Source organism: Cajanus cajan, chromosome 6 (genome assembly GCF_000230855.2).
Source record: "Cajanus cajan strain Asha chromosome 6, NIPB_CcT2T_4, whole genome shotgun sequence".
Classification (NCBI taxonomy): Eukaryota; Viridiplantae; Streptophyta; class Magnoliopsida; order Fabales; family Fabaceae; genus Cajanus; species Cajanus cajan.
This window is the reverse complement of record NC_138522.1, coordinates 9,390,853-9,412,679: the sequence shown is the minus strand read 5'-3', so window position 1 is coordinate 9,412,679 and position 21,827 is coordinate 9,390,853. Positions and strand designations below refer to the sequence as shown.

The 21,827-nt window shown below is 37.8% G+C and overlaps 1 protein-coding gene across 1 annotated transcript; it reads right to left on the bottom strand.

Moving 5' to 3' along the window:
• Positions 1-18,214: 18,214 nt before the first annotated feature.
• On the bottom strand, positions 18,215-21,423 carry LOC109815188 (putative myosin-binding protein 5). Its single transcript, XM_029274735.2, has 3 exons — positions 20,385-21,423; positions 19,247-20,077; positions 18,215-18,825 (listed from the first exon to the last, which is right to left on the bottom strand). The coding sequence occupies exons 1-3, from the start codon at positions 21,121-21,123 to the stop codon at positions 18,617-18,619; spliced, it is 1,779 nt and encodes a 592-aa protein (XP_029130568.1). The 5' UTR covers positions 21,124-21,423; the 3' UTR covers positions 18,215-18,616.
• Between the last annotated feature and the right edge of the window lie 404 nt (positions 21,424-21,827).

Sequence of the window (21,827 nt, the reverse complement as noted above, 5' to 3'; positions counted from 1 at the left end):
AGTGAAACACATTTAATGCATCAATAAGCATTTTTCTCAATAAGGAAGGAAGACAAAGATAAATGAAGCAACCTTATGAGAGATGCTCGAGGATATGCAATGGTCGTCTTTATGAAGCACCTATATAAAGAAGTTTGAAGACTAAGAAAGATAGAGATAACACTCATTGTAAAAACGTATGCTTTATGTAAGAAATATTGTACTTAAATTGGTTGTATCATGTCTTAACAGTAAGATGAAACAACAAGTGATTTTCCAAGTTTAACATTGTGTTATTGCTTGAAACCTTAAGATGTTTTATTATATAAAAAAAATACTTGGTTGTTGAAACTTGAAGAGGCTTCATTGTTCAAAGAATAAGTTGGTACTTGCTTGAAAAGACAAGTCAAAGAATACTTGAGTTGAGCCAGAAATGATTTGTGAAATAATGCTTGTATCTTTGTAAAAGATAATGGAACTTGATCAAAAACTAGATGTAGTCTTGGTAGTTGAAATGAACCAGTATAAAAATAATGTGTCCTTTGCTCTTGACTTTTTATCTACACTCTTAAGGTTATTTCATTGTGTTCAAAAAGTGTTGAATTTTTTGATAAACATTATTTAGCCCTTTTCTAGTGTATTTCTTTTCTCCATAGTTTGGTATTAGAGCTCGGCTTTTGACGAGGTTGAGCATCTAATCGTTCTAAAGAAAAAAATCTTAAAATGGGAAGTAGTGAAGGTTAGTACCTGCTTGAAGGAGTTTTTCTTACAAGGCCTCCAACCTTTAATGAAGAAGACTACCCATGTTAGATGGACAAGATGAAAATGTTCATCAAGTCCACCTAGATGAACTTCTAGGAGCCTCGAGGGTTCATGAACTCCATCTAAACAATAAGGATTATATGAAAGCTAATGTCTGTTGCTCTCAAAGCTAGTGAAACTAATAAGTAGAGGGGTAAAGGTAAAATTCTAAAGGTTGAGTCTAAGCATAATAGCTTAGATGAAGGTTCTGAAGACTTAGTGGATGATGAAATATCTCTCATGTCCAAGAAGTTCATGAACAAGAAAGGAAGATTGAGGAACTTTCACAAAAAGAAAGATAGGTTCTGGAGACCTGCCCAAGAAAAAGGCAAAGAGGTAATCTACTATGAGTGTAAAAAGTCTGTACATATAAAGGTTGAATGTCCTAACTTATAAAGTAATGGACTAGCAAGAGGAAAGGCAAGAAAAGTTTAATGGCCACCTAGGGAGATCTGGACAGTAGTAGCAACAATAATTTAGATGAGGAGAAGGCCAATATTTGTCCCATGACACATGTAGATGCAACAAGATTTAAGGTAGAATTTGACTCTAATTCTTGTTTTAGTTCTTTTGAAAGTTCTGGTGAAGAAAAGATATCTTATGAAACTCTTCTAGTAAACTCTTCTAGCAAACTCTCACATGATCACTCTTGAGTATAAAATGTTTAAAGAAAAATGCAAATTATTGGAATTAAAAAATGAAAAACTCAATAATGATTTGTCATATGCTATTAGAGAGATACATATTCTCAAACACAAAATCACAAGCAATGAACCACCTAAGGTTATAATATCGCAAGGTAAAAACTCAACTTATGTGGGATCTTATTAAGTTTGTTGATGGATCTTCTAAAATGAATATCCTTTTAAAGCATAGAAGACTGTCATTTGACAAAATTGGTCTTGGGCTTAATAAGACAGAGTCAAAGACATTATTCTCTAGACCTAAGACTATATTCTATGTAATATCTACGGAAAGAGCAATCATCCTCCTAACATATGTAGAAATAAAAAGAAATAGAGAAGAAAGTTTGAGGTCAAGGGTACTAACGAAAAATGGGCCAAAAAGATTTGGGTAAAAAAGTATCAAATAATTTCTGTTATAAATATCCTTGGTGGGAAAAAAAAGAAAGATTTTCACTAGTATCTAGACAGTGATTGCTCGTGACACATGACGAGAGAAAGGTCTATGTTCCTAGACCTTTAACCTCATGAAGGAACAATCTCTTTCAAAGGCAATGGTAAAGGAAAGATCAGAGGTATAGGTAAGATTGGTAAGAATTTTATACCTACTATTAATAATGTGTTATATGATGGAGGATTAAAGTATAATCTACTTAGTATAAGTTAATTTTGTGATAGTGGATATATTGCATTCTTTGACAAGGATTAATGTATAGTCGAACAAAATGATGAGTTTATGCTTTTTACTACTTATAGAAACAAACAATTCTTTGAGATTGATCTTGATTATTTATGCTAAGAAAATGTAACTGATTTAGTTTTCCAGAGGAGATGAAAGATGAATTTGACATAAAAAACTTGGACATATAAATTTGAAACATATTTCTATATTGAATTGATTGAATTTAAGTACATTATATAAAAATAATGAATTAAATTTTTACAAATGTTGTTCACTCTTCTGTCCAAGTCTTCAAACTTTTTTATATAAGTACTTCTTGAAAATAACTATTGCAAATCCTTAAGCTTTTCTCATAAGCTTGTTTCATCTTTCTCCGCCTTCCTTTATTATAGAAAGAAATGTTCATTGATGAATTAAATATGAACATTAAATGCATTTCATCAAATTGTCATTTCTTATCTAGTCAAGAAGACTGTTTATTACATTTAAGATACAAAACATGAGTAATTGTTGCTTATGTTAATTGAAAATGACTTTATTTGAGACTTCACACATTTTTGAGATATCTATTTATCTTTTTTTTTTTTTAACAAAAAAGGCATATATTTCTTCCTTTTTGAAGTTTAAGTACCAAAAAAACTTTTATTCATTCAATTTGTTAAGGAATAATATAGACAAAGATGATTTGGTTAGTAGACATCATAAATGATATATATTTAATGCATTTGTCTTAGAATTTGTTTGAGAGATTACACATCATCATAACCAATCGTTTATTTGGTTTGTCTTTCTATGTGATTTGAAAAATATTTCTTTAAAGTTTGTTAGCATTAAAACTTATGTTCTAAGGGTTCCAAGGTCGTATTTTGATCTAATAGTCTTGTATCTCAATTTTTTTTCACCTCAAATAATGTATGATAGAGATTTTTCTTAGGAATGAATTGTTGCAAAAGGGCTCAAATAAGACTAAATCATGAAAAATACAATTAAGCTTGACAACATGGGTTAGTCTTCCATGACATACAAAACTATGATTCAAATCACAACTAAAATGGTGCCTACATTTTAGTCTTTTAAGCTGTTTCAAACAAAATTATCCATAAAAGAAGATACATGTCGGAAATAAAAGAAAACAAAATAGCCTATTTTTTTCTCCTTAATTACTATTAATTTGTGTTGATTTTATTCATCTAAATTGAGGAATGCACCTTAAAGTATAAAATACTATTATAATCATTAATTTGACTCACTTGTATTATCTTTTTCCATATCTAACAATATAAGACTCTTATTTTAATTTTAAAGCTACTATGTTTGACAACGAGTTTCCTAATAAGTAAGGACAAACCTAAGACTTTGGTTTCGTGGGGGTAGCTTATTTAAAAAAGAAAATATTTATTATATAGGTGTGTGAATCAATACATAAGTACTACATGAAAAAAGACATAACACTCATTAAGAAATAAAAGTAAGCTGAAAAGAGAATAAAATATAAGAAATAAACTAGTCAATATAAGACAAAAATTAACAATAGATGAAAGGTTAAGTACAATGGGTTCACAATATAAATTTAGAAGGGACAAAAACCTTAACTCAACACACATACTGTGACACCTTCTACCCTAACATTAATACACAATAAATGTAAATAATAAATTTTTTTTCTTTTTCTTTTTGAGTAAATAAAATCTCTCATAGTTGACATCATCTTTCATGGATAAAACAATTGTCTCAAATATCATAAGGTAGAAGATTCACATTCGTAACTCATAAATCATAAAAGTCAACATGTAAGTATCAAAACTCAAGAAATCATATAAAGGAAAATATAGATTAATTCCAGCAAAGGTGGCAGTGCCTCCTAGTTAGGAATTAATTTATAACTTCCAAAGGTGTGTTTCATTTGGAGTTTAAATCGTGTAAACGTCCGTTCAACTCAAAGCAACAACTTTGTTGCTTCTCAATTCTTGCATCGAAAAGTGAAAAATTATGGTTACGTTTACAAAAACGCATACCCAAACACACTACAAATCATGTAATAAAAATATAACAAAGATACACACTTTGGCCTTTCATCAAGAACGTTCAAAATTACAATTCTTAACATACACTTTCCTTGGATTATAAACTTTATCTACGTTATCCCTTCGCTAGAAATTACAAAAGAAAAGAAACTAAAGTTATTAAAACAATAACATCTTAAACTAAGCTAGCTATGTCCCGATGTCACATCCTATCAGAGCATGCCCAACTGAAGTCTTAAGCCTCATCAACAACATCCTCATGATGATGATCACCTACAACATAATTTAAACATATACAAGAGCAACAAGGGAGTGAGAAACATCTCATTCTAATTTAGATGTAGAAATAAATGTTAGGCAACACATACGCAGCCATAACAAATACCACACAAATTACACATAACTAATCATAACTCTCAAGTTATAAATATATTAGAATAAATATACATTCAATTATCATGCAATAATGCCATGGACTCGACTCATAAATGCATGCCTGTGGCGCCATACGAAAGTTTACATTTTTTATCACTGGTATGTTGCACATCAACATACCTGGGCACTTTCATTCATGAATACATCACTGGTGACCCTCAGGCACACCTTGTTAGCTTGTTACATCACTGGTGACCCTAACCTTAAGGTACACCTTGTTAGCTTGTTACATCACTAGTGACCCTAAGGTACACCTAAAATATCTCAGTACATCACTAGTATGCGACATAAGCGACACACTTGGAGTTATATATACATATGATGCATGTCATACATTCATTATTTTATTGACTTAACATTCGACTTATTATAGAATTTCATTTATTACCTCATGTCATCATTTTTCATATTCTCATAATCATACCTTATTTCAATAGTCCATTCTTATGTCTCATGTCATTTGTTCATATTTCACATAGTCGTGTCATAATTGTTCCTCATAAGGTCCGCACAGGAATCCACAGAGAGCACTCTTATTCATATTAAAACTTATTTATTTTTAAAATTAATTACATATTCATTCATTACTTCCAACAAGGAACACAGTAGGGCAAACAGAAAGTAAAACAGAACACATTCATGTTTCTAGAAACATACATCAAGCAAGGGATTGGGGGTCAATCCAACTACCCAACAATTATTCTCACACTCTCGAGCAAGATTTCTCACTCCCTCCCTTACCTCGATAAACAGGAGCTGAAACTAGAGCAGAACCTTGCTAATCTCCTCCTCTGGATTCCCTCTTTCTTTCTTTCTCTCTCTCTCTCTCTCTCTCTCTCTCTCTCTCTCTCTCTCTCTCTTTCTCTCTCTTTCTCTTTCTAAGTTTTTACCTTCGTTAGTTACAATTTTTTTCACAGCCCCTCCCTCTTATTTATAGGCATTCAGGGGTACCCGGAACGACTCGTTCTGAATCCGGAATGACATGTTCTAGAGCCATTCGTTATATGTAAAATTTACAACTGGAACGGTCCGTTCTCAAAATCAAAACGGTCCGTTTTCAAAATCAGAACGGGCTGTTCTCAAAATTAGAATGGCCCGTTCTGGAGTTCATTTTAACACACATTGATCGTAATTGGAACAACCCGTTTCTAACTTGGATTTTAGGCCATTTTATTTGTCTGGAACGACCCGTTCCACTTTTTGGAACTCCCGTTCTGTTTATGGGAACAACCCATTCCGCTTTTTGGAACGGCCCATTCTGGGCCTAAAAAATAAAATAAAATAAAATTTCATATAAAAATTAATTTTTTATAAATACTTAAAGTTTTAAAAATCTCTAAAATGTTTTATAAAATCCCCTTAATGAAATAAGTTCCATAAATATAAAATAATAATAATTAATTATGTAAAAGATTCAGGATGTTACACATACAAGTATTATCCTTAAAGTCAGAGATGTGAATGCACCCTTTCAAATGTATGTAGGTTTGCCATTACCAATAAATGATTCTCTTATTCAAATTACTTCTTTCTTCATCTTAAATTTCATTCTTAAACTCTTTCAATCTAACTCTCCACCTTTATGACTTTGAGATATGCTACATCCTTCAAATGTCATGTATCAAATTATCCTCCAAAAACTTAAAAAGTCATTAATATTAAATTAAATTATTATTTTTATATTAAATCAATCGACAAAATTAAACTTTCAAATGATCGAAAGATTTTTCAATTCATGGATTTAGAATGATACAATATTTTTCTTATGATTTTGTTGGCTTGTTTCAATAAGATCATGCATAACCTACTATATTTTGTAGAGAGAGTTTCTCCACTTGCCCATTTATCCTTCCAATACTTCGCCTTCTTCCTATCCTCTATTTTCTATGCTATACTCTTTTTTCCAAACCAACGCCTTTCCTTTATACACAAAGTTACTTCACTTATCCATTTATCCTCCTAAAACATCACCTTTTTCTATCATGCTATACTTTTTTTTTTCATACCAACAATCTTGGTCAGTAATGTCACACACCTTTATTAACCAATTCACCACACACAGACCACTTCCTAAGCCTCCTTTTATTTATTTTGCCATTAGTGTCTCCATATTTTGTTCTCAGCACTTTACACCAAAAACTATATTTTTCCTTCAACATCTTTCACATCTACTTTCCTAATAGAGCATTATTAGAATCTCTATATTTATACCAACACTATCCTTCTTCTTCGAGTCACATACTTTGTCTCAACATACCCATACTAACCCTTTCTCATCTACTTCCCCATCTTTTAAGAAGTTCCTTTGAATGCATTTGAGTGTATATGCGACACCTTTCTAAAGGTAAAAAAAATAGAAAGAAATGGTAATACCAACTTGATTAAACACAGTTCCCTCACTCGTTCACCTAAAATACATGTGTTTTTACTTTCACAAAGTCAATGTTTTTTAACTTTTGCATAATTGGTTTCCAAGTCAATTCCCTTCTTGGATTTGGCCCTACTAAAATGCCCTATTACACAAATAAAAGACCAATTGTTCCGTATTTAAGCAAAGATGCAAATCTTCTTAAAACATGTTCTTCCATTGCAATACAAATCACTTCATTTTTTTTTTTAAAACTTGACTTTAAAAGTCTAGAAAGTAAATCAAAACGCCCCTATAGACACCTTGCTGTTATCACATTTTTGGTTGCAGCCTTTCCAAAATAAACAATTGATGCAAAAATGGAAGTTAATGAGGCAAGAAAGGTGTGAATAGTAGTCCCCACTACCTGTCCTCTAGTCAAATATTTATTGTTACTCATCTTCATACCCATATGGGTAGTCATTAAGTAAATACATACAATTTTTTTTCTTCAATATTCATGGGTTCTTTATGGATTTTTGTAGATATTTATTAAAATAAGTAACTTAATATAAAAAATAAAATAAAAATTAACAATAAATTTTAGTTTATTTTTTATTTTTTAAAAGTATTTTAAAGGTTATAAAATTAAAATATTAAAATATGAGGAGGGATTCATTTATTTTAGAAGTAAGTCTACCTAAACTTACTCCACTCAATAACTCATTTTCTATATCAGATTTCAACAATCCAACCATTCAATTTAAAGTTCTTAATGTGTAGATTAAGTCTGTAAATTTTTAAAAAATTTGAAAAATGTTTGATACATTGTTTCATTAATTAAAATTGATGGATAATTGTAAAAATGTTTTATACATTAATTTGAATTATTAAAATGAAGTATCAAATATTTTTAAAAATTTTTAAAAATTTGTATATTTGATCTATGCATCAAAAACTTTTAAATTAACAGTTCGATTGTTGAAATTTGGCATAGAGCATAAGTTATTGAATAGCGTAAGTTTAGATAAACTTACTCCTAGAGTAAACGAATCCCTCATCTTAATATATATATATATATATATATATATATATATATATATATATATATATATATATATATATATATATATATATAGGAATCCACTTACTCTAAGAATAAATCTTGATAGACTTACTTTACTCAATAACTCATGTTTTACATTAAACTTTTATGATACATCCATTAAATTAAAAGTTCTTAATGTATAGATCATGTCTACACATTTTTAAAAATTATTTGATACTTTGTTGTATTAATTCAATATGACAGATAATTATAAAAATATTTTATACATTGATTTGAATATATAACAAAATATTATATGATTTTCAAATTTTAAAAATATTTGTAGACATGATATATGCATTAAAAACTTTTAATTTAATAGTTAAATCATTAAAATTTGATGTAGAATATGAATTATTAAACAAAACAAGTTTTTCATAACTCACTATTGGAATAAGTGAATCTTTTTTCACGCGCACGTACACCAATACTTGTACGCATTAAAGCTACCTATTTTTTACCTGTTGCAGATTTTATCAACAGATAATAACAAATGTAAAAAAAAGTTATTCTTCCATATATACAACTCATAATATTTAATTGATGAGCACTAATCATGATCCTTACATAAGTGGGTCTAATTTATATATATATATATATATATATATATATATATATATATATATATATATATATATATATATATGAGGAGAGTTATAATAATACTGGTGTAATTTTTACTAAGTATTACACCACTCAATAATTATATATTTATTGTGAATTTTGTAAATTTAACCGTTAGATTGAAAGTTCATATCACTTTATATGTGTATATCGAATTTTGTTAAAATTGAACTACAATTTGAAAGTAATCAAAGTGTTCATATTTTAGTATATTTTGAAATAAATATATTACGTCAATTTTGTTTTATAAGACTGAAGTATCAAATCATCTTAGATTAATATTAAATTTTGTATATATGATCAAAGAAATATGAACTTTCAATCTAACGGTTAGATTTTCAAAATTCACATTTAATATAAAGTTATTGAACGATGTAATAATTAGTAAAAATTACACCGACATTATTATAACTCTCCTCTCTCTATATATATATATCACCATCAGATATAAATTTTATTTTATATTTTTGCAAAATATTTAGGTTTATTATGTCGATCCATCTTACTCTTTTTGAAATAGCTAATCGTAGCTATAATAATTATTATTAAGATGCAATAACATGTTGAACTCACCAAACATTAAAAAAAAATCTGTTAGAAACAACTAAGTAAATTAAAACTTTTCTTTATCCTATAGCTTAGCATAAGAAAACTTCATTTTAATATTATGTCCAGATGGTGTACGTATAGGTTGTAGCCTTGCCAATCATCAAGAAAGGGTACGTTATTCAATATGAAATTGGGTAAACATTTTTCAGAGTAAGACTCCTATCATCATTCGATTGGATGACTATTCAATGATATATTGGTTGCCATCATTCTTATTTTAAGAAATATGTTAGACTTACCTAATGTCCCAAGTAACAACTATAAGGAGAACCAAGTAATTCACCTTTCTAAATTTTTATCTTCTTAGTTATACTCAGAGCAACTCTAATAGGAATTGTTTGTCTCATGAAACAACTCAAGCCCCGATTTTTTACCATTGGAGGACTCTGACGTGGCAACATGAGTTACTTGAAAAAGAAAGAATTGCTTCCTCAAGCAACCGTTCCTTACCAAATTTCAAACAGATCTTATTGAACATATTTGAGAACGTTTCGAAAATAATAATGATGAAAATTAATTTCGTATAATGTCTATGTATTTACTGTTGTTTTATTTTATTTTTAATATCTACTTATTGTGTATTTTTCTCGTAATTTATTTTCTTTCATTGTAGTGCAATTATCCTTTTTAATAAAAATTTAAAATTGGTTCATAAATGATTAGAAAAAAAAATTTAAAAGTTGAATTTCTTAAAATTTCTTACTGTTCCGGTCACGGGGTGCGCTAGGGTTTTTCCTAGGTCAAGCCGCAAAGCCAGAGCATTCAAAAGTGTAATCTGCCCTCTCAACTCTAGGGTTTTGGGTTTTATGGCACGTCGTTCATGGGCCTTTTGGGCCCCGAGAATGAAGGGATTTTCCTAACCGCTCTTATCTTGATGGTGCGGGGTTGAAAGGAACAAGTGTAGTCGGGTTCTGACCGACTAGGTTCATACCGAGGACCCAGTCGGGTTAATGCCGAGTGGTCTCCTCAGTCCTTACAGGTGAGAGGATTCTAAACTGGACTCAAATTACCTAGTCGGATTCCGACCGAAGGGACTCACCTCAAACGCTCTATCGAGTCATCACCGACCTCGATGTGTTACAAGGTATGATCGGGTTGTAGGTTCATACCGAGGACCCAGTCGGGTTAATGCCGAGTGGTCTCCTCAGTCCTTACAGGTGAGAGGATTCTAAACTGGACTCAAATTACCTAGTCGGATTCCGACCGAAGGGACTCACCTCAAACGCTCTATCGAGTCATCACCGACCTCGATGTGTTACAAGGTATGATCGGGTTGTAGGTCATCTCGGATATCACCCGAGACAGTACAGTTGCCCTCCAGCCTCGAGCCCATGAGGCAAAGAGGCTGAGATAAGTGCGCACCGAGATACCCTGCCTTGGCCGAATAGATGGTAAAGTCGGATTGTAACCGAGACAGTACACTTGCCCTCCAGCCTCGAGCCCATGAGGCAAAGAGGCTGAGATAAGTGCACCGAGATGCCCTGCCTTGGCCGAATAGATGATAAAGTCAGATTGTAACCGAGACAGTACACTTGCCCTCCAGCCTCGAGCCCATGAGGCAAAGAGGCTGAGATAAGTGCACCGAGATGCCCTGCCTTGGCCGAATAGATGGTAAAGTCGGATTGTAACCGAGACAGTACACTTGCCCTCCAGCCTCGAGCCCATGAGGCAAAGAGGCTGAGATAAGTGCACCGAGATGCCCTGCCTTGGCCGAATAGATGGTAAAGTCGGATTGTAACCGAGACAGTACACTTGCCCTCCAGCCTCGAGCCCATGAGGCAAAGAGGCTGAGATAAGTGCACCGAGATGCCCTGCCTTGGCCGAATAGATGATAAAGTCGGATTGTAACCGAGACAGTAACCGCGCCGTCGTCTAGTCGCACCAGCGCTCGCGCCAGTCGGATTTTTACCGATCAGTGACTAGTCTTTGCTTTTTTATACTCGCGCCAGTCGGATTTTTACCGATCAGTGACGAGTCTTTGCTTTTTTATACTCGCGCCAGTCGGATTTTTACCGATCAGTGACGAGTCTTTGCTTTTTTATACTCGCGCCAGTCGGATTTTTACCGATCAGTGACGAGTCTTTGCTTTTTTATACTCGCGGCAGTCAGATTTTTACCGATCAGTGACGAGTCTTTGCTTTTTTATACTCGCGCCAGTCGGATTTTTACCGATCAGTGACGAGTCTTTGCTTTTTTATACTCGCGGCAGTCGGATTTTTACCGATCAGTGACGAGTCTTTGCTTTTTTATACTCGCGCCAGTCGGATTTTTACCGATCAGTGACGAGTCTTTGCTTCTTCAAAATAACAAAGGTTAAGGAGCCATGAATAGCGAAAAAATGACATGACATGTATTATTGAAATTGAAAGAGTGATGCCTCGTTAAAAACCTTCTCAGCAAAAAACCCCTCAAATTTTTACGGGGACAAAATACTGAGTTAGGAAAAGAGTGCACCTAATACAAAAGATCAGCTATAATAAAAACGCAAACTCGCCGCGTTCCATGTTCTCGGTATCATTCCTCCGTCCAAGGTCCTCAGCCTATACGCGCCTTTGCCGACCACATCGTCCACTTTGTAAGGACCCACCCACTTTGCTGACAGCTTGTTCTTCATTTGCATTGGCTGGGCACGCCTCAACACTAGGTCGCCTACGATGAAGTCTCTCGGATTCACCTTTGTGTTGTACTTGAAGGCTGCTCTTCTCTGGGCCGCTATTTGGTTTATTCTTGCTTTTTCTCTAACCTCTTGGATTAAATCCAAATCAACTCGCCTGCCCTGGTCAGACTCCTCCGCCGAAAAAGCCGTAGTGCGGACTGATGGTTCTACAATCTCAATTGGGATCATGGCGTCGGTTCCGTATACCAGATTGAAAGGAGTATCTTGAGTCGTCGAGTGGACGGTGGTGTGGTACGACCATAGTACTCGGGGAAGTTCCTCAACCCATGACGCGCCTGACTCTTGTACACGTTTCTTCAGACCCGAGAGGATTACCTTATTGGCCGACTTTGCCTGGCCATTGGATTGTGGATGTTCGACCGACGTGAACGCCATTCGGATACCGACCTCTTTGCAGAAATCACGAACCCTTGTGCTTGCAAACTGGGTTCCATTATCGGAAACAAGCATTTGAGGGACTCCGTACCTACACACCACATTCTTCCAGAGGAAAGCTCTTACTTTCTCTGCCGAGATGGTCGCCACTGGTTCCGCCTCGATCCATTTACTGAAGTAGTCGACCGCCACTATCAAGAATTTCAGTTGCCTTATTGCAATCGGAAATGGCCCGAGGATATCAATCCCCCACTTGTGGAAGGGCCATGGGGACAGAATTGAATGCAGTCGTTCAGCTGGGGAATGGAGCAAAGGGGCGTGTCTTTGGCATCCGTCGCACTTCTGGACCCAGTTGACGCAATCGTTTTTTAGGGATGGCCAGAAGTATCCTGCTCGGGCGACTTTATACACTAGAGCTTGGCCTCCGATATGGCTTCCGCACATTCCACTGTGAATCTCATCCATCACTCTCTTTGCTTGTGGCATGGTGAGACACCTTAGGAGGGGAGAGCTGTAACCTCTTCGGTAAAGTCTCTCGCTAATAACCACAAACCTGGCCGACTCTCTTTGTATCAGCGATGCTTGCCTTTTATCTTCTGGCAATTCCCCCCGAGTCAGGTACGCAATATAAGGTGCCATCCACGAGTTGAGTTCCTCCTGGATGAAAAGAACACTCACCTGTGGCTCATTTATACTCGACTGAGCTAAAGTTTCTTGGATGACCGATCGAGTGGCTCCCGGCTTCTTCGTGCTAGCTAACTTGGATAGGAGGTCTGCTCTCAAATTTTGCTCTCGCGACACGTGGCTAAGTGTGAATGCTCGGAAACTTTCCGATAAGAGTTTTACCCTCTCCAAGTACTTGGCCAGTTGAGGATCCTTGGCTTGGAAGGTTCCCGCCACTTGTCCGGTGATCAATTGGGAATCACTTCTGGCTGACAAACTCGTCGCACCCATCTCCTTGGCTAAACTCATTCCTGCCAATAACGCCTCGTACTCGGCTTGGTTGTTGCTTGCCCTGAACTCAAACCGTAGTGACTGTTCTAGTAGGATTCCACCCGGGCCCTCCAAGACGATTCCAGCTCCGCTTCCTCCTATATTTGACGCACCGTCAACTGATAAAATCCATTGGGTTTCACCGACCGTGTCTTCCTTGGCTGGAGGGGTCAACTCCATCAGGAAGTCGGCCAATACCTGGGCTTTGATTGCTCCTCTCGGCTCATACTTGATGGAGAATTCAGAGAGCTCGACTGACCATTTCATCATTCTACCGGCCAGGTCGGGTTTTTGCAAGACTTGTCGAATCAGATGATCAATACGAATTATCACCTCGTAACTCTGGAAGTAATGCCTCAATTTCCTCGCAGTGACCAGTATAGCGAGGGCTAGTTTTTCGATTCTCTGATATCTTGTCTCTGCTCCCTGCAAAACCCTGCTTACAAAGTAAATAGGAACTTGGGAAGCTTCACGCTCTTGAACCAGAACTGAACTGACAGCACGGTCGGACGCCGAGATGTATACCAACAAGGGCATGTCTAGTCGTGGTTTTGTTAAGATCGGCGGGGACGCTAACGACTTCTTGAGCTCGGAGAAGGCTTCTTCACACTCGGTTGTCCAAACGAACCGGTCATTCTTCCTCAGACATTGAAAAAGAGGCAGGGCTTTGTCAGCCGCTCTTGATATAAATCGGGAAAGAGAGGCCATCCTCCCCGTTAATTGTTGTACCTCCTTTACTGTAGAAGGGCTTCTCATGTCGATGATCGCCGAGCACTTGTCCGGGTTCGCTTCAATGCCGCGGTGAGTTAACAGGAACCCGAGGAACTTTCCCGCCTGGACGCCGAAAGAGCACTTCTCCGGGTTCAGTTTCAGCTGGAACTTGCCGATGGTATCGAACAATTCCTGCAAGTCGCCAAAGTGCCGACTGACGCTTTCCGACTTCACCACCATGTCGTCTACATAAGCTTCCACATTCCGACCGAGCAGATTCACAAGGATTTTGTCCATCAGTCGCTGATAAGTCGCCCCTGCGTTCTTCAGACCGAACGGCATGACTCTGTAGCAGAAATTGGCCTGATCCGCTATGAAGGCGGTCTTGTCCTCATCTGCGGGATGCATTCGGATCTGATTGTACCTCGAGTATGCATCCATGAAGCTTAGTAACTCGTATCCCGACGCACCATCCACCAGGCAGTCTATGTTCGGCAGCGGGTACGAGTCTTTTGGACAGGCCTTATTAAGGTCGGTGAAGTCCGTACACATTCGCCATTTCCCACTGCTCTTGCGCACCATGACTACGTTTGCCAACCAGGTCGGGTATTGGATTTCCCGAATGTGTCCGGCCATCAGTAGTTTCTGCGTCTCTTCCGCGATAGCCCTTCGCTTCTCCTCGCCGAATTTCCTTCTCTTCTGAATTACTGCCTTTGCACTAGGGTCTATGGCCAACTTGTGACACAAAAAGTTTGGATCAATTCCAGGCATGTCGCTGGAATGCCATGCGAATGCCAAGACATTATCCTTCAAGACCCTCACTAATTTCTCCTCATCTTCTGGAGTCAAAGAGGTGCCTATCTTTACGTTTCTCCCTTCCATTACCTCCACTTCCTTGACGTCTTCTGCTGGGGCGGGTCGGTGGTCAAACTGACCCATTCTGGGATCTAGCTCGACGGAATGGACCCCCCTCTGTACCTGCTTAGTGTACAGTCGTCTTCGTGTCTTCAAACTATCCCCATAGCATTTTCGAGCGACCTCCTGGTCCACCCTGAGGACCCCCACAGTACCATTTGGCAACGGGTACTTTAGCTTCAGATGGGGGGTAGACACGACCGCTCCCAGCTTGTTCAAAGTCGGCCTGCCGATCAGTATACTATATGACGACTGAGCATCGACCACCAAGTACCGAACAACCACCGTCTTCATCTGAGCTCCTTGGCCGAAGGTCGTCTCCAAATCGGCGTATCCCCTTGCGATGACTTGGTCCCCTGCAAAACCCACTAGAGTCCCTGCATAAGGAATTAGTCGGTCGTTAGGAATTTTCATTCCCTCAAAAGTTTCCCAGAATAAAATATCCGCGGAACTTCCCTGGTCAATCAACACGCGCTTCACATTGTACCCCATGACGATCGCCGACACGACAATGGGGTCATCTTCATGAGGCGCTACTCCTTCGTAATCCGAATCCGAGAATGAAATCTCAGGCTGAGACGGTCGCCTGAATTCCGAAACTGTCAGTACCGACCGAGTGTACCTCTTTCGGGCAGCAGAAGTAGACCCCCCCGGCAAAACCTCCTGCTATGGTGTTGAAATCCCCATGAATGGGCTGCTGATGAGCTTCCGAGACCTTTGCAGTGGAATCTCTGGGAGGAGATCTCTCTCTACGTCTATCCCTCCTTGCGTCGTCATGTGTGCGTTTAGATCGCCTGTCGGACGACCCTCCTTCTTGTTTTCTCGCCACAAACTCCCTCAGTCGTCCCTCCTTGATCAGGCGTTCGATCTGTCTTCCTAAGACGAAGCAGTTTTCTGTGGAATGTCCGTGAGCCCTATGGAACTCACACCAATCGGTTTTCGAGGGCCCCAGCTGACGCTCCGTCGCCTCTGGAAACTCAAAAAACGATGCATTGTTGACATCGGGAAGTATTTGTCGCCTAGGAACAGTAAGTGGAGTGAACTTTTCTTCCTCATTGTTGCGCCTCCATTCGCCCCTTGCCCGACTACCCTGTTCGGTCTGCCTGTAATTACTTTCCTTCCTGCTGTATTGGTCATGTCGTTTACTCCAGTCTGAGCGCGGTCGAAGATGCTTGTTTCCCTCCTTATTGCTGCTCCCTGCTTCTCGGTTCTCGACCGCCCTTTTAATGATCTGATTCTCCTCCGTTTTGATGTGGCTCAGAGCGAAAGCCCTCACCTCCGACATCGTTTGACAGTTCGCTCTTTCGAGCGCGATGTCGAAAGCTCCCGATCTCAAACCTTTCTGAAATGCAATGACCGCCATCTTCTCGTCCAACGATGCCACCCTCAGCGCGGTCTCGTTGAACCTTCGCAGGAAATCCTTCAGTGACTCCTCGCGTTGCTGCCTTAGGTCGAACAAGTCCGACGTGATCGGTGGCTTCTTCTTGTTAGCGGTGAATTGCGCCATGAAGAGCCGACTAAACACGTCAAAGTCGGTGATTGACCTGTCCGGGAGTCCGCTGAACCAGTCCAGCGCTGCCTTCTTGAGCGTGCCCATGAATAACTTGCACCGCGCTTCCATGCTTCCTCCACAGATCAACATTTGAGCTCGGAAGTCCATCAAATGCTGATCGGGGTCTTGGATCCCGTCGAAGGGCTCCACTTGGGGTGTGCGAAGATCCCTAGGGATGATCTCGGCCTCTATGGCTTCCGAAAAAGGTCGAAAATCCCTAGGGACTTCCATCATGACATCCTCCTCTACCGTCCTGACACTAGCTTCCAACCTGGCCTCCATCCCATCCGCTCGTCTCCTGAGCTCCTCATTCTCACGTTGAATAGCCTCCTCTCTCTCCCTGGAGCGCGCGTTCTCTTCCCTTAAGCCGTTGATCATGGCCATCATCTCCTCCATTGTAGGAGGTTGTGCATTGTTGTGGTTGCCGCCTCTCACCATGGTAGTCCGTTGGTTCTTCTCTGTGATTCGGGGCGTAGGAGCAGTTTTACCGTAGCCCCACGGTGGGCGCCAAAATGTTCCGGTCACGGGGTGCGCTAGGGTTTTTCCTAGGTCAAGCCGCAAAGCCAGAGCATTCAAAAGTGTAATCTGCCCTCTCAACTCTAGGGTTTTGGGTTTTATGGCACGTCGTTCATGGGCCTTTTGGGCCCCGAGAATGAAGGGATTTTCCTAACCGCTCTTATCTTGATGGTGCGGGGTTGAAAGGAACAAGTGTAGTCGGGTTCTGACCGACTAGGTTCATACCGAGGACCCAGTCGGGTTAATGCCGAGTGGTCTCCTCAGTCCTTACAGGTGAGAGGATTCTAAACTGGACTCAAATTACCTAGTCGGATTCCGACCGAAGGGACTCACCTCAAACGCTCTATCGAGTCATCACCGACCTCGATGTGTTACAAGGTATGATCGGGTTGTAGGTTCATACCGAGGACCCAGTCGGGTTAATGCCGAGTGGTCTCCTCAGTCCTTACAGGTGAGAGGATTCTAAACTGGACTCAAATTACCTAGTCGGATTCCGACCGAAGGGACTCACCTCAAACGCTCTATCGAGTCATCACCGACCTCGATGTGTTACAAGGTATGATCGGGTTGTAGGTCATCTCGGATATCACCCGAGACAGTACAGTTGCCCTCCAGCCTCGAGCCCATGAGGCAAAGAGGCTGAGATAAGTGCGCACCGAGATACCCTGCCTTGGCCGAATAGATGGTAAAGTCGGATTGTAACCGAGACAGTACACTTACCATTGGAGTAGATTTGTGTTTGAGTTGCTTAATACTGACATGACACACTAAGAATCACTTTTTTCATTTTTCAATGCATGAAATAACTCAAATGAGTTGTTTCCATTGGAGATGCTCTTAGTACTTTGCGAGGCAAAATCCTAGTTTCCCACATACATCACTAGAGTAATAAAAGAAAAGCTTAATTGCTTACAAACCTACTCAAACCATGTTTCTCTCCGCTGAAAATATATCAAGTTTTAACATATAGTATTTGACAAAATGAAACACTTTAGTCTAGAGATGACAAGAAAAGTAAATTATTTAAGCTTTTCTATATCTTGATTCCTCCGAGACTTGAATTATTTGGGAAATTGAGTTTGATTAGTAAAGTCAAGTTTTTATGAATTTGCTACTATTTTGATGGAATATATAATTTGTATATCATCCATGAGAGAAGATACATACTAACAAGAAAAAAAAATGAAGTGTTGACAATAGTTGTCATATAAACAAGTTAAACCTATATAAGGTTGTCCAAATGATCCTAAAAAAGCTAGTCAAGCCTAGAAATGGGGATATTAAAATCCTATTACAAGACATGTTGAGTTTTTAAGTATTTGACCTCTAGGCATTTAGATATTTTACACATACATTCTTGAGGCAGAAGCAAGTCATCCATGTTTCTAACACTTGAGTTGCCCCTTTGCTAGTGATCCTAATGTCAGAATAACACACGATCTTCACCTCAAGCTATACTTTTTTTTTTTTTTTTTTTTCCCTTTTTTTAGGCTCAGCCTCATGAAATTCAACTTCCTTCATTCTAATCATGATCATTTGGCTCTAGTACACTTAAAGAGCCAATTACAATAAAAGAAAATTGGCATCATGCATTCTCATCCTCAAAGGAGGTCAAAGCAAGGTGACTTAGTTTCTCTAGATTGTGTGATATCTCTGTCAAAATTTTTGTTCCTTCACTATCTTTCTCATCTTCCTTGGAAACAAGCTCTAAGAACCCACTGTTTGCTTCTAGAGCCTTCACCCTTTCAGTAAGGAAAGACAGTTCTCTTGGTAGGGAGGCTTCACCTTCTTTTCCTGTTACAACATAATCATTGTGGAGAATGTTAATGAGCAAAATAGTTAAAGAAAACCACAATTTTTTCATCCGAAGTTTTATGTATTTCCACATTTTTTACTAAAGTAGTCTTTTGATGATCTAAAATGTCAGAATATTAGTCTTCTACAAATTGTCACCAATTAGTTTTTCTATAAGATGTCATTATATTCATCTATCCATCATTATACAAGACCTAAGTTGTTACCCAAAAGAAATTTATGACAAAGTAACTTGGTAGTCACCCAAAAGAAATTTATGACAAAGTAACTTAGTAACCAAAATTTTTAAGGACTAATGCGGTAATGCATGTAACTCTGGAGGATTAAATTGAATGTTTTGTCAAAATAATCATTAGAATTATAATACTACCTATTCATGAAGGCATGTTTGTTATATTACCTGTCTCATCGTCCAAATTACAAATACTGTCAGAGCTAGGTAGTAAGGAATAAATTCCACTTTCTGAAAAAGGTGTTCTATGTTCTACTTTCTTAATTCGACCAAGAAGATATGTTTTCTCTGCTTTAAAATCTTTGACTGATTCACTGTGTCTCATCCCTCCATTTTCTACCTGAGGTGACATGCCTTGATTAGAAATTGGAGCCTTTTCTCCCCCACCTTCTTTGAGCCTAAATGAAGAGTTAGCTTCCCTATTAAAGGAAATTTCTTCTGCTAAGGCTCCATATTGTTTTCTATAAACCTCCAACTCAGCTTCCAAAGCTTTGATCTCTTCCTCTCTTTTGATAAGCATGTCATTACTTGCTTGTAGGGCTTCTTCATCATACTCAGCCTGCTCCTCCATCATTCTCTGATACTGCAAAGCTTCCATTTGCACTGCTGCCTTCTCAGCCTGTAACCGGGTGATCATTGCCATTGCATTGTTGGCAGCAACAGCTGAAGCACTTCTTTCTTCATCTAGTTCCATGTACAAAGCCATGAGTGATTTGCGATCCAAACGTACTTGCCTCTTCAAGTTGCTTAAGATGGCATCCTCAAAATCATTCTGGGGATTTACCTCATTAGACTCAGAGGCAAATTCTGTCTTTTCTAGTGGCGATTTCCTATTAATCTTGTAAGTCCATCTAGGACTGTTGTTTGTAGAATCGGTGAGTGGGATTCCAAAGAACTTATTGCCCCTTGTAAAAGTTGGGGTTAATTTGCTTGAGTCATCATTCATATCCTCTTCTGGCAATATAGGCATGGAGGCAGATTTGGTGTGTTCCCCCCTTGCTGTATAAAACAAACATTATTTTGTACCATGCTTATAAGGTGCCATAATCACACATTTTCAGTCTCAAGTAATTTTAGTATAAGTTCCATGTCTATAAGCACAACAAATCAAAAGTTTAGATTCATTAAATAATAATAATAATAATGATGATGAATTTTTTTGTTGACACCAATGCTGAACTTATTTTAATATTATCTAAACCACGGGTGATTAAGGTTAAAACACATGTAGTACAATAAAAAATCAAATACCAATAGAAAGATAAATTACACAGTCTCAAGAAATTATAGTTGTGCATATACTCACGTTTAATACACGGATGCGGACTACTAACTTCCTCAAACTCTTGAAGCTCTGAATTGTGATCTGACACAAACTTGAGTTCTTTGTACCTGTTGTGAGGTAAGTCTAGAGAATGAGGGTCCTCATTTTTTGATGTTGAAAATGGAAAAGCTCGTGGTGAAGACGTTGGCGCTCTTGAAAATGATGACGAGTGTTTCACTTTGGCGTAGGTGGACTTGACTTTCAAAGGCTCTCCACAACATGAACACCTTTGATTGTTGCCTATATCAATCAACATATTCCCATCATCTTTCAAACTCAATTGAATTGGTTGGCCCTCTTGAACAAAGCACTCCAAATCCTTATGCAAAATCCCCACGAGTGACTTGTATGTGTCACAATCTGATTCCTTTTCGGTCGCAAATGAAAGCAAGCACCCCTCACACATCTTCCTTATGTCAGAGAGCTTCTTGTGGTTGTGACAAAAAGCTAAAGAGGACATGTCCTTCTTGTGAGCCTCACACACAGACTCATTGTAATAGAAGTCAGGGTTTCTATGAACCAAAACATGATCAAACCTGGTGCACAACCAACAAGGGATTTGCAACTCAAAGAACCTCGCAAACTCGTTGGCCACAAATGCAAGAAACCCATCAAGAAATAGTATGAATATCAACACCCACTCAAGCAACACATAGATCACAAAGTGAGCGAACTTCCCCATTTCTTGCTCAACAAAATGAGAAAATGACCTTGTGGCCATGTTGGTAGTTTTCTCTCCTTTTTGTTTTTGTTTTTGTTTTTCTCTTGTTCCTTTTAGCAACGCAACAACATGAAAAATGTGACAAATTGGGATAAAAATAATTACCAAGTTTCTTTAATCCGTAGTGTTGTTGAAGATAAAAAAAAAAAAAAAAAAAAATTGGGTGTTGAATGAGAAAGAAAAAGAAAGGAACTTAGAATGTGGAAAGGTGTAGGAAGATCATGACCTTGTTTGGGGACGAGATCAAGATCTTTCTCTAAGCGTGTCTCTCTCTCAGTGGCACATTTGCAAAGGAAGGATAAGAAAATTGTGAAAGGTGGAACTGAATTAGCCTTAATTAGACGAAACAATTGTTGTTGTGAAACCATTGAAGGTTGATAGGCAAACAATTACCTAAAATAACGGTCTATCGTGTCTCTCTTCCAATTTTGTTTCTTTCCCAATTAAAAAAAATATACCTCATGTTTTTCCTATGGGAAAGCCTCATTGATGATGATATTTGAGAAATATTAACACCTTATCATTGTTAGGCAGAAAAAGAAATTTAACTATAAGTACCATTTAATTTCATTTACTTAAGTTTCAAGGAGAATTAATATAAAGTTTATTTATGATAAATTATTATTATTATAAACTAGATATAAACTTGCATGTTGTGTGGCTACTTATAATATATATATATATATATATATATATATATATAT